Consider the following 17,140-nt stretch of genomic DNA (forward strand, 5'->3'; position numbering starts at 1 on the left):
TCAAGGTTTGCCTGCTGGGCTTTTGATGCAGTTGTTGAGCCAAGGGCAAAGAGGTTGCAAGTTCTAATGAGAGAAGTTGAGCAAGTCCCACCTTCTCTGTCCTCAATGTGTTGCTGTCATAGCCTGATCTCCACTGATCCAGCAAGATTTCTGCACAATTTATTTGGTGGGAGTACGATCCATTGACCCACAGAGAAAAGCAGCTGTAGCCTATTAAAGACATTGCAACATAGGAAGCAGGTAAGTCTATTTTACCAAGGTTTATATTTTAATTGTATGGGGCCAGATTCTTAGTTCCATTGTAGATCAGTGCCTGTTTACACCAGCAGAGGATCTGGCTCATTGACTCTCCCTGATTTAGTAAAATAGGGCTTGAAGCGCATTGACTCCAGATTTACATTGATGTACATGAGTCAGATCCTCAGTTCGTGTAAAGCAGCACTGAAGTTAGTGGAACTATGTTGATTTAAACCAGCAGAGCAAATAGCTCATTGAATCTCCCTGATTTTGTAAAATAGGGGCTTGAAGGGGAGTGACTCCAGATTTACTCTTGTGTAGATAGGTCAGGTGGTGTAAATCAGCATAGCCTCATGTCTTTCATTGATAGCTGAGTTCAATTCTATGCCCTGCCCCTCAGCACTATGGATACATGGAAACTCCTGCTGAACTATGTGGAATTCCAAAATGTTGGCCATCTACACAACAAGATTTGCTCCACAGTGCAAAATACATCAAGGGTGGAAAACTCAGATTTAAGGGCATATTTTACCTGGCTCTCCCTTGACATGCTTTCTCCAAAATTCCTCTTAAAATCGTTTTCTTTTTGCATTAAGTCCTCCAAACCAAGGGGAACTTTGCCTAACTAAAGAAATGAAACGCAACAAAAGATAAACTAAAAGTGCAACAGAACCCCGAACAATCTACTTCTTGACATGGAGCTCAGCTAGGCACAGCATTCCCAACCAAACCATTCCTCGGGCTTCTGGGATTCACAATCAACTTGGAATTGTCTAGTAGCCAAAAGAAACGGTGGATTAGTTGCGCACGGAATGACCTAGAATTTTTGCATCTGGTTTAATTGCGTCAATATTCTGATCAGCTGCTTATTTAATCAGCAGATCCTTAATGCAGCCAAATCAACCACTCGGTTATAGGAATTCACTTTGAGCTATTGCTAGATCCATTGCAACTCTTTCTGTCTTTCCAGAGTAGATTGCGTCTGACAAGACTGGGAGTGGATGTCTAAGCAAACACAAAGCTGTGCGCATCTGTGAGTAAACAGCAGTTGCATTCCTCTATTTACATCTGCACATTGTTTTGGGTGTGCATCTATTTCACAAAACAAGCACATTCAAGGTGTCGGAGTCTTCTGGTCTGGGGCAACATGACTTTTGCAGAACTTTTAGAGCAGGTCGGCAGTATGGGCCGTTTCCAAATTATCCATGTTATGTTACTGGTCCTGCCAATATTACTGATGGCCAGCCACAACATCCTGCAGAACTTTACCGCTGCTACCCCTGGGCACCACTGCCATATTGCCATTGTTGCTAACTACACTTGTGATGACAACTTTACTGACGTCCTATATTGCCAGGAGCTCCTCAGGATCTCCATCCCCGTGGATGGGAACCAGCAGCCGGAGAAGTGTCTCCGATTCATCTCCGCCCAGTGGCAGCTCCTAGGCCCAAATGCCACAACAACCAATGGGACTGAAATGGACACGGAGCCCTGTATGGATGGATGGATATATGACAAGAGTGTTTTCACCTCCACCATCATCACCGAGGTAAGAAAGATTCTCCTGGCAATGACTGGCTAGTGACTATGCTGAACCAGATTGCTATCTGGTGACCACGAGCATAGTTTCATTGAAATCAACAGAGCTACAATGATATCCGCCAGATAAGGATCTGTACTAGTATTGTGGTAGTATCTGGACACCCCAGATCCTGCCATGTTGGGTGCTGCACAGATCCTGACCAAGATCAGGGCCACATTTTGCTAGGTTCTTCACAAACCTTGTCGGAGTTTGGGGCCCCCATTCTCACTATGACCAAGTTCGCTGGACTTGTCTCCCTCATGCTTTCTCACTGAGATGGTGTTTTCTCTCCCACTTGCAGTGGGATCTGGTGTGTGGCTCACGGACATTGAAACAGATGGCTCAGTCAATCTATATGGCCGGAGTCCTGGTAGGAGCGATGGTGTTTGGAAGTCTCTCTGACAAGTAAGATGCCTGTCTGTCACTTCACTTAGGTAGGGTGCAGGAGCTGAATGACCGGGGGGGAGGGCGGGAGTAATGGCCCAGTTCTAACAGCTTCCAGCTGTCTTTACCAGCACTTATAATCAGAGAGGAAAAGTGGCCCAGTGGTTAGGGCACTCACCTAGAACTTGGGAAAACCTGGGTTCAAGCCCCTACTCTGCCACAGACTTCCTGTGTGACCTTGTGCAAGTCCCTTACTTTCTTTGGGTCTGAGTTCTCCATCTGTACAATGGGGTTTGTAGTGCTGCCCTACCACAGAGATGGGGGTCATACTGTTTCCCCCAGAGTGATAACTCAGCGCTCTAGCCACAAGCCTATCCTGCCTGTTAGCAGATAGCCTTGGTTTTCTCTGCCACAGGTTTGGACGGAAGTCACTCTTGATCTGGTCCTGTCTGCAAATGGCCATCACCGGCTCTTGCGCTGCTTTCTCATCTAACTTTACCATGTACTGCGTTTTCCGCTTCCTGACTGGAATGGCTCTGTCGGGGATCAATCTCAACTGTGTGTCCCTCTGTAAGTACCAACTCAAGCAAGTAGCAAGTCTTTTGGGGTCTTCCAGGATGTTTCCATTAAGAGGAGAAGTTGATGATGGAGCCAGGTATTTCTCTGGTGCAATCCTGGTTATTTACAATGTCTTGTTTCCCTGTTCGCAGCAGGAAACAAACAGCAGGAGGCAGTTACTTTGCTCACTATACCAACCTTTTTTCAGCCAGCACTCTGCCCAAAAAGCTCTCCTTCCTAGTGTTTTCTCAGGGTCACACTACCAGGACTTCTCTGGCTGTATCTCAGGCTTCTTTGTACCTTCCCTGTTATTGCTGCTTTTCTCACACACAAAGACACACACAGCTGCACCAGTCCATGCTCCAGCCCCTGTGTTTGCTATATCACTGTCCAAGGAACCCCCATGGGCCACATGACTCAGCATCTGCTCAAGCCTTGACATGTGCCTGTGTTTTGGGTAGTGGCTCCTATTGTTTCAGCTATCTGGGTCCATAAAGGAGCTTGATTGTTTCTTATTTTTATCCTGAATGAAAAGTGGCAGTTAGGCCCACCAGCTCCAACCCCCCAGCATAACAGTATCTTCCTACATTAAGATAAAGAGGATGCTGAGGAGAATGAGCATTACAAAATAATGCATGTGACAGAAACGCTAGATGAGGCAGTATTCACCCCTCAAACAGCTTCTAGTCTGACCAGCAGGGTGGCCACGCCTCAGAGACCCAGTCATGGGTCAGGATCCCATTGTGCTAGAGTCCCTTTAAACACAGAACTAAAAGACAGTCCCTCCTGCAAAGAGCTTGAGTCTACAGCTGGGTGATATTTCTGAGCTGAAACTTTTTTCCATAAAACATTTCACGAATTTGTGTTGGTTTAGCCACATTGTTCATGTCGAAAACAAATCAGAAAAAGTTGAAACTTTTTAATTATTTTTGGTTCAAAATTACTTTTCATTTCAAAATTTCCTTGAATTTAAAATTTTGACAGTCAAAACAAAACAGTTAATTTAACCCAAAATGAAACCTTTTTCAGCTCTTTGATTTGCCCAAAATTAAAAAAAAAAAAATTCTGGTTGGCCCAAAATGAATTGTTTACTAATGTTGTTTTTTTTCCTTTTTGAAGCTGCCACCAAAACAAAAAATCCATTGTTCTTCCTACTCTGCTTAAGTTCCACTTAAAAATCAGGCCATTTGTTTGGGGTGGATTTAGGTGCCCAGGTGGTTTTGAAAGCTCGGACTGGTGTTCTCTGGACTTTGACTCTCTTCCCCCTTTTATCTCCTCACCCAGCTGTGGAGTGGACCCCCACCAAACTCCGGGCAGCAGTTGGCATGGTGACAGGATATAGCTACAGCATCGGGCAGTTCATTCTGGCTGGGCTAGCCTCTGTCATCCCGGATTGGCGCTGGCTGCAGCTGGCTGTTTCGGTGCCCTATTTCTTCTTCTTCTTCTATGGCTGGTAGGTGTCATTCTCACTTGTAAACCTTGCCAGCATGGGGACCTCCCTGTTATCCCTTGTGGGGACCAAGGGGTTCTGGACGGTATCCAGACTGCAAGCTCTCGGACACCAGGTGTGTCTCTCACTGAATGTCTGTCCAGCACTTGCCACAGTGGGGGTCCCAATCTAAGGTGGCACTGATTGTTATTTTTCATATTATGGTGGCATCTAGAGGCCTCATCTGAGGTCAGGGTCCCATTGCGCAACAGACACACACTGAGAGAGAGGCCCTGTCCTAAAGAGCGCACAGTCTAAATAGAAAAAGGAAGGGTTATTATTCACATTTTACAGACTGGGGAGCTGATGCACAGAAATATGGAGTGACTTGCCCAAAGTCACATGGGGCACCTGTGGTAGGAGCAGGAAAAAGAACCCAGGTTTCCCAAGCGAGTGTCCTGCTCACAAGACCATTATTATTATGGTAGCCCCTACAGACCAGGGCTAGGAGCTGTACAGACACTGTTCCTGCCCAGACACGCTTACAGATGCAACAGATGATCTTTGGGCAGAGAACCAGCTGGGAAGTAATTTGCCAAAGGTCACAAGACAGGCAGTGCTACAGCCAAGAAGAGAACCCAGCTGTCCTGCCTCCTAATGCTGTACCCTATCCATTAGACTACACTGCTTCTCAACTTGCTCCTTTAGCCTAAACACTGCATCTATTCTAATCACATAGAGACAGAGGAGTTTTGAAATGTGCCCTGAACTTAGGGTGACAAAATAGCAAGTGTGAAAAATTGGGACACTTTTTTTCAGGGGGGAGGGAGGAGAGTATACACCTCTACCCCGATATAACACTGTCCTCGGAAGCCGAAAAATCTTACCGCGTTATAGGTGAAACCGCGTTATATTGAACTTGCTTTGATCCGCCGGAGTGCGCAGCCCCGCCCCTGCGGAGCGCTGCTTTACCGCATTAGATCTGAATTTGTGTTATATTGGGTCGCATTATATCGGGGTAAAGGTGTAGTTGCATATATAAGACAAAGCCCCTAATATCGGGATATTTGGTCACCCTACCTGAACTGCAACAGACTCTTTCTGTATCGTATGTAGGTTGGGAGCCCCAGGTGTCCTGAGTCTTTTCAATAGGTTTGGTGTTTCTTACGGTGAAAAGGACCCTGTTGTAATGAACATACAGGCAATTCTTTATTAAGCTGCTGGACAAACACAGCCCTGGGGTTCCCCTAGGTTCTCCACCCTGAACTTCCTGGTGTCACCACATGGGGTCATCGTAAGCCCTACCCTGCACTAAGGCCAATGGCAGGGAAGCTGGCTACCATGTGCCCTTCTGGTTCCAAACAGGTGGTTCACAGAGTCGGCCCGCTGGCTTGCAACAGCCGGCAAACTGAACCAGGCATTAAAGGAGTTGCAGAAAGTGGCACGAATAAATGGGCGAAAGGAAGAAGGGGACAAACTCAGCGTAGAGGTGAGGAATTGAAAGGGCTAAAAGGGAAGGCTGTAATACATGGAGTTTATGTGCGTGCCTCTCACCCTGTGATTGCCAGAGAGAGGACTGACACACACAAACACACCATAGAGCGAACTCACACACCCTTCTCCAGAGAGGGAACACACGCGCGCGCGCACACACACACACACAAAGATGGAAAGAGCTGGGCAAATAATGGATTTTTTCGGTTACTGGCAATTCCAAAAAATTGTTTCAGGTCAAACTGAAAACAATTTTTTTCAACGTTTTTGGCAAATCAAAAGGGAAAATATTCAGTTCGGGCCAAATTTTCACTCATCGTGAAATGACACTTTTTTATTTTGAGCATTTTTAACATTTACAAAAAATATTTATATAAAATTAAAGGAAATTTCAAAACAAAAATTTGCTTCAAATAAAAAAATCAAAACATTTCATTTAAAAAATGTCAAAATAAAACATTTCAATTTGGTGGGGGTTTTTTTAATTTTCCAAAACAATTTGGTAAAATTGACACAAATTTGTAATTTGCTTTGGTGTCACCAAATCTGCATTTTTCACTGAAAAAAGTTTCAACCAAAACATTTTGTCCAGTTCTAGACAGGGACACATGAACGCTTGGTGCCAAGAGGGTAATAAATATACAGTCTCCCAAGCCCAGAAATCAGGTCCCAGAGTCCAGCTATAGCTGTTGTAAAACAATAGCAATAAAGAATCCAAATAAAACATATCCAGGCCTTAACATCTCCAGTAAAAGAGACAGCCAGGCATGCTGACAGGGTGATCCCCTTAGAAATCTACCACATGGATTGCTGTCTGGAAATGTAGGTTGCTAAGGGGGATGTTGGAATGGGAATTCTAGCATCTGAACCTCTAAAGGTGCTGAGAGACCTCATAGGATGCGCTCTTCCGATCCGTAGGAGGCATTCAGTGCCTCGCACAATGCCCTAAACAAAGAGCCCTGTGCTATGAGTTGAAATAGGCCCACTGGAGTTTGCACTTCCTGCTCTATGCCTCTTCCCTCAGCTACCTGCATCTCCCAGTGGTAGCCAGGGGTACTGCAGCCTGAAGACTGGCTCCACCAGTGATGGCAGCTCCAGATCCCGGGTGTTTACATGGATAGCAAGAATACCCCAAGTTATAAACGTAAGGATTTAAATAACCAAGGGTTTGGGGAAGCTATAAATTCTCCTGTGTCTCTTCCGCACAGGACTTGAGAGCCAGCCTGCAAAAAGAAATGTCCTCAGCCAAATCCACCCACACAGCTGCCGATCTGGTGCGCACACCGTCTGTACGCAGGATATCCTGGTGCCTGTGCTTCGTATGGTAGGTGGGTTCATTCAGATGCAGAGGGAGGAAAGGAGGGTGGAAGGGCAGAAGATAAACCAGGGGCTTTTGTTATGATGGTACGACCAGCTGAGATCCAAATGCTGTTGTGCTTGGTGCTGTACAGTAGGACGAGACAGGGCCAGGCCCTACCTTCAAGAGTTTACAATCTAAATAGACTAGAGGTAGGATTATTACAGAAGGGGAACTGAAGCACAGAGACACTAAGAGACTTGCCGAAAGTCATACAAGGAAGTCTGTGACAGAGGGGAATTGAACCGAGGTCTCCCAAGTCCCAGGCTACAGAGCGTTTTACAGCACTCCCAGTGGCAACAGCAGTACTGCACCCTGCAGACTATTTCCATTCTACCATGCATTTTTGTGCCGCCAATGACAGGTTCTCCACCAGCTTTGCCTATTATGGGCTGGCCATGGATCTGCAGAATTTTGGGGTCAGTATTTACCTCATCCAAGTGGTATACGGAGCAGTCGACATCCCTGCAAAGCTGATTGGTTTCTTCATGATCAGTTTCATTGGCCGGAGAGTCACCCAGGCTTCTGCTCTCATCCTAGCAGGGCTTGCGATCCTGGCCAACATATTTGTGCCACAAGGTGAGGCCCTGGTGCACTATCGATCTGCATGCTCTGGTTTTAATCAGCATATATTAGCATGTATATACATTTAGCATATATATATAATTTAATTAGCATATATATGCAAGATACAGCAAGAGTGATGTTACAAGAATGATCTATAAAAGCGATGTCTGTATATTAAAGGTGGTTGAAAATGTTTTCATCCAAACTGTTTTTCAACTGAAAATTGGGGGGTTGGCTAAATTAAGTTTTATGTGAAAAGCATCAGCTTCACACCGAAATTTTCAGTTTTTCAATAAAAAAAATGAACATGCATGGCACCTCCCCCACCCCACAAATTTTAATTCTGAAATGCTGGGGTCCCTAGCCAGACTACATCTCCCATAATGCCATGGAGCTGCCATGACTCACCACTTCCCCTCTCTTTGCTTCCCTGCACTGGTCCCTTCTTCTCTATCGTATCAAATATAAGCTACTTGTCTTCACTCTCAAGACCCTTCATGACCTATCCCCACCTGCCCTACAGCTCTCATTCAGTATTAAAAGATTGACTCCAATCAGTCCATGATATCAGCTTCTAACACCCACTTGTTACATTTTCAAACAAGCACCTTTGTGCTTTCCCCCATGCTGCCCCTCATGTTTGGGAAAAGTTCCCCGTAAGCATCAGCAAAATTAACAGAATCCTCCTTCAAAACCCTCCTTAAAACTCCCTCTGCCCTGAAGCCTACAAAAAACTTGACAATGGTTAGGCTGCTGGTGTGCTGAAACTACAGCCTATCATGCTGACCAATAGTGTCTCATTGTTTCCTTGTGCTACCCCATAGTGAACCAAGGGTCACCCAATAAAATCAATAGGCAGCAGATTTAAAACAAACACAAGGCAGGACTTCTTCACACAACACACAGTCAACCTGTGGAACTCATTACCAGGGGATGTTGTGAAGGCCAAAACTATAACTGAGTTCAAAATAGAATTGGGTAAGTTCATGGAGGACAGGTCCATCAATGGCTATTAGCCAAGATAGTCAGGGACACAATCCCATGTTCTGCGTGTCCTAAGCCTCTAACTGCCAGAAGTTGGGAGTGGATGACAGGGGATGGATCCCTCGATAATTGCCCTGGTCTGTTCATTCCCTCTGAAACATCAGGCATTGGCCATGGTCGGCAGACAGGATACTGGGCTAGATGGACCATTGGTCTGACCCAGTATGGCCGTTCTAATGTATTTATCTGTCTGTATCCATGTCATCACTTGTCTTATACTTAGCTTGCCAGCTCTTTGGGACAGGGACTGTCTCTTTCCTGACCCATGACTGCGGCTCCCAGGCACTATGATCATACAAATAATAAATAATATGGGGAGGCCACGGTGCATCCTGGAGATATAATCTGACCATGACAAAACAGGACAACAATTAATTTTCAGTAAGAAAGACATTTTTCTTGGAAATTACTTTTTGACCCAAAAAAATTCAACCTGTTGTAATTACTGACTCTTTTTACAGAGTCTGGGGGGGAACTCGAGGACAGAGAGATTAAGGACTGTGTTTGCAGGCCTCCACTGTGCAAAGAGCTGAGCCCCAGCAGAACCTGCTGATGTCATCCTTTCCCTCCCCCTAGATCTGCAGACCCTGCGCACTCTTCTGGCTGTGTTTGGAAAAGGTTGCCTGGCTGCCTCGTTCAACTGTGCCTTCCTCTATACGGGAGAGCTCTACCCCACGGTGATTAGGTACGTAGACGCAAACGCCCCTTAAGGAGTCCTACCTGGGCTGCTGGGCTGTGTTGCTGTTTTCACCCTGCATGATTAACCTCAAGGAGATGGCAATGACAGAATGACAGCAAGAGCTCTGGTCAGCTGAGCCACTGGGTTTCCTACAGCTGTTAGGAGATGCAAATCCAAACGAATCTGCTGGATAATGAATCAGGATACCTTGTTCTACTGCTTTCTGACAGGACACTGCAGGCAGGCAGGTTAGAGATTACATTAGATATGCAAGTTGTGAATAAACAACATGGAGATTGTAGCTCAGAAAAGGCAAACCCAGCTGAAGGCCGGTTCCCAGACCCTGATTGTTCTCTCTCCACGGCAGACAGACCGGAATGGGGTTTGCGAACACCCTGGCTCGGGTGGGCGGCATAGTGGCCCCGCTTGTGCAAATGACCAGTGAGTACTTGCCGTCCCTGCCGCTGATCATCTATGGAGCTGCCCCTATTGTATCCGGCATCGCCACCTGCTTCCTCCCTGAGACCCGTAACATGCCATTGCCGGACACCATAGAAGATGTCGAGAGGCAGTGAGTAATTTCTGCAACCATTCCGCACAGCTAGTGGAGAGGAAGTACGGCCACTGGCTAGCACAATGGGCTGGGGCTCAGAGAGTTGGGTTCTATTTCTAGCTCCATCAGCCTGAGCTTAGGCAAGCCCCTTCCCCTCTCTACGCCTGTTTCCCCTCACACCCTTGGTCTAGTTAGATTTTAAGCTCTTCAGGGTCTGTCTCTTAGTATGAGCCTGTGCAGCATCCGGCACAATGGGGCCCTGATCTCAGTGAGTATGTGTGTAATCAGGTGGTGTCAGTGGGCGGGGTTCCGTTTTCAATGGGATCCTTCAAAAAATGTAAACACCAGCTTGAGCCCCAACCCAGAAACCTGGAAAACTGTATACACCACCCTTGATAGGTAAAAAGAACAGGAGTACTTGTGGCACCTTACAGACTAACAAATTTATTTGAGCATAAGCTTTTGTGGGCTACAGCCCACTTCTTCGGATGCATGCAGTGGAAAATACAGTAGGAAGATATATATACACACACACAGAGAGAACATGAAACAATGGGTGTTACCATACACACACTAACGAGAGTGATCAGTTAAGGTGAGCTATTACCAGCAGGAGAGAAAAGAACTTTTTGTAGTGGTATTCAAAAGCAAATGTGCCAGCAATGTCCCTCTGCCATGTACATTGGCCAAACCAGACAGTCTCTAAAAGAATAAATAGACACAAATCAGACGTCAAGAATTATAACATTCAAAAACCAGTCAGAGAACATTTCAATCTCCTTGGTCACTCGATTACAGACCTAAAAGTTGCAATATTACAACAAAAAAAACTTCAAAAACAGACTCCAACAAGAGACTGCTGAACTGGAATTAATTTGCAAAATGGACACCATTAAATTAGGCTTGAATAAAGACTGGGAGTGGATGGGTCATTACACAAAGTAAAACTATTTCCCCATGCTTATTTTCCCCCCTACTGTTCCTCACACCTTGTCAACTGCTGCAAATGGACCATTTTGATTACCACTACAAAAAGCTTTTTTCTCTCCTGCTGGTAATAGCTCACCTTAACTGATCACTCTCATTAGAGTGTGTATGGTAACACCCATTGTTTCATGTTCTCTGTGTGTGTGTATATATATATCTTCCTACTGTATTTTCCACTGCATGCATCCGATGAAGTAGGCTGTAGCCCACGAAAGCTTATGCTCAAATAAATTTGTTAGTCTCTAAGGTGCCACAAGTACTCCTGTTCTTTTTGCGAATACAGACTAACACGGCTGCTACTCTGAAACCTGATAGGTAAGACTTCCCCACTTGCAAACACTGAGTGTAGGGGTTAACAAAAAAAGCTTTATGAGGGTGAGGGAAGGGGACAACAGAACTAACTTGAGAAAGCCAGCAATTAATAAATCCACACCGTTAGGTAAGACTCCCCCCCCCCCACGCACACCCCGGGTATTTTGGCAGTAATCCCAGCCTCAGGCCTCCTTTCACAGCTGTGAGTGGCTCAGACATTCCAGCCACTTCCCTTCTCAGCCGTCATCAATCACGGTTTGCTGCCCAGGGCTGGTGGAGTCCACGAATTCTGGCTGTGCTGCCTGGGCTGCTCGCCCCCAGACCCAGCTCACGTGATTTCAGCTCTGCTTGCTAGGCAGAGAGGTCTGCACCAGAGTCCCTGAGATACACGCTGCTGCTCTGTACAGCTTCAGCCCAAGCCCCGTCAGCATCAACACTCTGCCTCAGCTCAGCTCTGGCCTCTGTGCCTGAAAGGCGCCTCATCTCTGCTCTATACACCGTCTCAACACCAGTTAGCTCAGCCCACAGCTAGCAGGAGCCCTTCTTTTTGCATGAGGCTCCCTTACCCAACGGTGCCCGCCTGTTGTGTCGGTCAGAGTGACCCCCTCACCCAGCATGTTGGTGCTGTTCACTTGTCCGTTCATTTCCCAGCAGGGTCAAACAGCATTTTATTGCCGCCAAACTCAAAACTTAACTATATTTTAACCCAAATGCCCCAAATTAGCACAGAACTGAAGTGCGAATGAGGCCTGGCCCATTCGATCATTTCTCTTTCCTCATCAACAGATGCTGGCAGAGACCTCCCATCCCATGGTGCCCCTGTCCATCTGGAGCTCTTAAGCAGCTCTGGACTACTCTTCTTCCTGTTCACAAACAGGTGTTAACAGTCAGCTCCCTCCTCCCTAGGGCTTCAGGCCACAAGGATTATATGCATAACACCCGGCACAGGGGGCCCCAATCTCAGTCGGGGACTGTGCAGCACCTGACACAATGGGGCTCTGATCTCAATCAGGATCTGTGGGGCCCTGATCTTAGTTGGTGTCTTCAGGCACTACCATAATGCAAAGTATGGGCCATAGAGAGGGAAAGTGATGTGCCCAAAGTCACCCAGTGAGTTAGTGGCAGGGCTTGGATTGCCATCTACTCTTACTCCCTCATCTGTTCTTTAGATCAGTGCTTCTCAATGTTTTCTATATCAGGACTCTGCAGCTGGCATCTAGCCTGGACTGGAGCTGGTTGTGAATTTTCCAAAGAAACCTTTTTTTGGTTCGAAAATGCCAATTTGTCAAAAACAAAACTGTTTAAGGGAAAGTGTCAGTGTTGGTGAATTGCAAAACATTTTTAAAAGAATTTTTTCAACATTTTCAAAACAAAAATAAAGTGGTTTTCTGGTTTGAAACACTTTCCGCTCAGAAATTTAAGCTAACGGTAAGAAAAACAAGTTAAATAAGTAATTCATCAACATCAAAACAAAATGTTTCAAATTTATTGAAATGAAACATTTTAATTGCTTCAAAATGAATTGTTTTCAGTTTCTTTATTTATGACAATTTTTGAGGTTTTGACTTTTCATCCCAGTTGGGGACAGGAAAAATTTTCAAAACTCAAGAATATTCATAGGACATGACACTCATTTCCTTGCCCCCACCCGAGCCAAGACCCTGACTCCTACATGGGAAGGAGAAGGTGATCTTGACCCATTGACACATGTTCTTTGCTCTCCTGGGGGCCACAACCCCAGGGCCTCTAGGCTGAGTCCATGATGCATTATGGGTGGGGGGGAGAAGAGGTAAAAGGGGGATAGTGTAATTCACAGAGCTATTGGGAGGTTTAGCTAATCCCTTTTTATAGAGTCATGACTTGCTGTGATGAAAAGATTAAAAGAAATGCAGTGTTGATATATAGTCATGTGGTCTCTTCTTATTCCCTTATAGGAGAAGGTCCAGAGTGATTACAGATGTAGGACGGAAAGACAAGGTTCCGCTGAAAGCCTCCAGATTGGAACCACTCAAGGAAATCATTTAAGAAGAGAAACTAAACAGACTTTAGGTCTTGATACCAATTAGATTAAAATCAAACACCCTCATGTTTTACCGGCTAGGGTCAGAGATTGCCTCTGTGGAAGGGGTATTCATGAGACATCATGTCAGCCTTTTGTATCCACTTTCAGCAAAGCGAATAAAGTCAACTGTGCCTCCAAAAGGCACAAGCCATAGCTGCTAACATGAGGCGGCAGTTTAAGACTGGACACAGCATTGGGCTGGGAGTCAGACAACCTGGATTCTGATCCTGGCTCAACTACTGACATTGGACTTGTGTCTATTGCTCTTCCCACAGCAAAACCAGTGTGAACAAACCGCACTGGTCCAGTTGGGTCCCAAATAACTGTGTCTATTTAATAGGGTTAGCCAGAAAACAGGAATTCTGTTTAGCACAATCATGTCAGAGGTTTCATATCAGAACAAAACCAAGACCTTTTAAAACGTTTCATGAAAACAGAGAGCTCCATCCCAGAAGAGCCAATAGCTCAGGCAAAGTAGCAACCTAAACCTTGTTCTTCTGCACCCCAACCAAGTTCCCTAACAACCAGGCTAGCAAGTCAGTGCTTCTCACTCTCTACAGGGACTTGATCCTGACTCTTCATGACAGGTGAGTACCCTGGCCGTCGGGCTTTTCTGGGGTGGGCCTCGCTCACTCTCTCATTTTGATCAGCAATTCTATCCTGAACCTGAGAAACCCTCCCGACAAAACTTTGGTAGAAACCAAAAAGTTTTGGTTTTGACAAATTGGCAATTTCCCACAGAAAATTCTCACCCAGCTCTTCTCTTTAGTACATGAAGTCATTCAAAGCCTAGCTACTTAGATACCATTGCTCTGAGTGGCTTTGAAAATACAGAACCCAGCGAAAGCCTTTAGAGGGATCACAGACTAGTTAATTCTGCCCTATTCCTGTATACTACACTCTGCAAGTCACTTCCCCACTCCGTGCCTCAGTTTCCCCTCCCACACTTTGTCTATTTAGATTACAGGATTTTCAGGGCAGGGACAGCACCCTACACAGTGGAATTGTGACGTCTTATTGCTACTGAAATATGCATAAAAACATACCTGTTTAGAGGAGGTTCTGCACAAAGGAGTTCTGAGTATGGTAGAAACACGTTACAGTCCAGGGCCGTGCTGCCATGCAATGAGAGAGCTAATCAAACAGTAGTTCATGTATCTCACAGACTCAAGTTTCCCAGGCTGACAATTTGCATCAGACCCATAGGGAAAGGCAGGGGAAGAACAAATGCGGGTCCAAAAAGGAAGTGCTTAGCCTGGTCCACAATCAAGCCACACCCACAAATAATCCCCACCCTCTTGAGATACAGATGTCACTCAAAGTCAAGGTGACCATGTTTTCAATACCTCCAGCCAGGGCTTTTTCATGGCGATGTTATTTTAGAGTCATACGTGAGACAAAGTTATTCATATTAGAGGAGGGCTCAAAGGCCCTAACAAGAAGAAGGGCCCCTTTGGTTACACATACACATAGCTAGGGCCAGCCTTTGCCCCAGAGAGCTCACAATCTAAACAGACAACGGGTGGGAGGGGAAACAAAGGTACAGAAAGAGGAAGTGACTCACCCAAGGTCACACACCAGGCCAATGGCAGAGCTGGGACTATAACCTAGGTGAGTGCCCTATTCACTAGACCACATTGCTTCTAAAAAACGCCCTTTAAAAAAATACCTGTGCTGGCATCATTGCTAGAGTGGGTCAGAAATGGGGGTGGTTCCAGGGGAAAATTTTGACATTTGGGGGAAAAGCAGGGAATTGAACCCACAACTCCCAGGGGAACAGCACAACCACTTTACTCACATGTCAACTGCATCCCAAATGCTTGTCCCACTGCACTATTATTATCATAACAACGTGAGGCCCCAGTCAGAGATCAGGGCCCCACTGCACTAGGAATGTGGAATAAATGAGACATTCCTTGCTACAAAGAACTTACAGTCTTAGCATAGGACAAGAGACAACAACGGCTTCCACCAAAGAACATGCTACAGTCAGGGCTGGTGCTACCATTAAGGCGAACTAGGCGGTTGCCTAGGGCGTCAAGATTTGGGGGCGCCAAAAAGCGGTGCCCCCAATTTTTTTTTTTTACAGCGTTCCTCCCCGAGCGTGTGGTCGCCGCTCCTCTTCTCCCGCCTCCCAGGCTTGACGTGCCAATCAGCAGTTTGGCGCCACAAGCCTGGGAGGAGAATTAGAGCGGGAGCGGCATGCTCGGGGAGGAGGTGGAGCAGAGGTGAGCTGGTGTGGGGAGATGTCGTACAGCTCCCCGGGCCAGGGTGGGGGGGGAGGAGCTGCCGCGGGGGTGCCTCAGGGCGGGGGGGAGCTGCCGCAAGGCTCCCCACCTCAGCTCACCTCTGCTACGCCCCCTCCCTGAACACGCCATCACTGCTCCACTTCTCCCGCCTCCCAGGCTTGCGGCGCCAATCAGCTGTTTGGCACCACAAGCCTGGGAGGGGAGGAGAATTAGAGTGGGGGCGGCGTGCTCGGGGAAGAGGCGGCGCAGAGGTGAGCTGGGGTGGGGATCTGCCACACAGCTACCTGGGGAGGGGAGCTTCCGCGGGGGGGGCGCCTTAGGGCGGGGGGGACGCCTCAGGGCGGGGAGCTGCCGCAGGACTGTGGGGGGAGGAGCGCAAGGTGGAAGTTTCTCCTAGAGCGCGAAACTTCCTTGCACCGGCCCTGGCTACTGGGCAGGAAAAATGGCGGGTGTTTCAGTTGCAGCTCTGGATTGGACCTTTGGGGGGGTCAATTCCTGCCTCCCCAAAGACGCTGTGTGTGACCTCGGACAAGTCACAGAGCGTAGCAAAAGCTCAAAGTTGCATAGGAAGTTAAGTCCCGTTTTCAGATGTGACTCAAACACTTACGAGCCTGAGTCCCCGTGACTTCCATAGAGACTTGAGCTCTTGAGTGCCTAATTCCCTTTTGAAAATGAGACTAAATGATTTAAGTCACTTGAAATGCTGAGTGGAGCAACTCCGAGATACCTTTAAAACTCTGGGCCTTAGTACCCCAGTTTCTCCATCTGGAAAAGAGGGCTAATAAACCTTCCTTTGTCTATTTACATTGTGAGTTCTTCAGACCAAGGGCTGTCTCTTACCAAGTGTGCCCGGCACAATGGGACCCTAATCTCAGTTAGGGTCTGTGTAGCACCCAGCATGGCAGGGCCTGCATCAGACAGGGCCGGCTTTAGCAAGTGTGGGGCCGATCCGTACTCACCCGGCGGCGCTCCAGGTCTGCGGCGGCACTTCGGCAGCGGGTCCTTCACTCGCTCCGGGTCTTCGGCGGCACTCAAGGACCCGCCGCTGAAATGCCACCGACGACCCGGAGCAAGTGAAGGACCCGTCGCCGAAATGCCGCCGAAGACCTGAAGTGCCACCAGGTGAGTAAAAATTAAAAAGGCGCTGATGCGGGGCCCGATTCCAGGGAATCGGGCAAATCGGCCTAAAGCCGGCCCTGATCTCAGATAGTATCAGCTGGTTTCTGGCAGCATCTGGCATAACAAGGCCTTGATCTTGGTCAGGGTCTTTGCAGTACATGGCACAATGGGGCCCTGACCTCAGTCAAAATCTAGCACAATGGAGCGCGATATCTGTCAGGTCTGTGCAGTGCCCAGCACCTGCAAGGGCCCCACTCTTGGTCAGGGTCCGCGAAGTGCCTGGCACAATGGGGTCTTTAGGCACTGCTGTACTACAAATCATAATTACACAAGGAGATGGTAAGAGAAAGACAATCATGCTTAGGAAAAAACACTGCATTCACAGCACACCAACTCCCCGGCAATTACTCCAATGGTGAATTTTGTCCCAGATACCAACATCTCTTGTGGATAACTGACTACATCAAAGGATATCTACTTGCTGGACTGGCTTTTACACTCTCCTGATGTTGTTACCCAGGACTATT

The 17,140-nt window shown here is 47.0% G+C and overlaps 1 protein-coding gene across 2 annotated transcripts; it reads left to right on the forward strand.

Annotated features, from left to right (window-relative positions):
* The first annotated feature begins 153 nt into the window (after nucleotides 1–153).
* Nucleotides 154–13,406, forward strand: LOC128841020 (solute carrier family 22 member 6-B-like). Of its 2 annotated transcripts, XM_054035671.1 has the most exons (12): nucleotides 154–240; nucleotides 1,208–1,270; nucleotides 1,595–1,786; nucleotides 2,121–2,224; nucleotides 2,619–2,773; nucleotides 4,046–4,214; nucleotides 5,556–5,679; nucleotides 6,893–7,008; nucleotides 7,406–7,620; nucleotides 9,229–9,337; nucleotides 9,699–9,902; nucleotides 13,118–13,406. In XM_054035671.1, exons 3-12 carry the CDS (start codon nucleotides 1,715–1,717, stop codon nucleotides 13,206–13,208), a joined length of 1,359 nt encoding a protein of 452 aa, XP_053891646.1. In that variant the 5' UTR covers nucleotides 154–240; nucleotides 1,208–1,270; nucleotides 1,595–1,714; the 3' UTR covers nucleotides 13,209–13,406. The 2 variants fall into 2 exon arrangements, with proteins under 2 accessions (XP_053891646.1, XP_053891645.1); XM_054035670.1 differs by having other exon boundaries at nucleotides 1,208–1,786.
* The last annotated feature ends 3,734 nt before the right edge of the window (nucleotides 13,407–17,140 follow it).

This window comes from Malaclemys terrapin, chromosome 7 (assembly GCF_027887155.1).
Source record: "Malaclemys terrapin pileata isolate rMalTer1 chromosome 7, rMalTer1.hap1, whole genome shotgun sequence".
Classification (NCBI taxonomy): domain Eukaryota; kingdom Metazoa; phylum Chordata; order Testudines; family Emydidae; genus Malaclemys; species Malaclemys terrapin.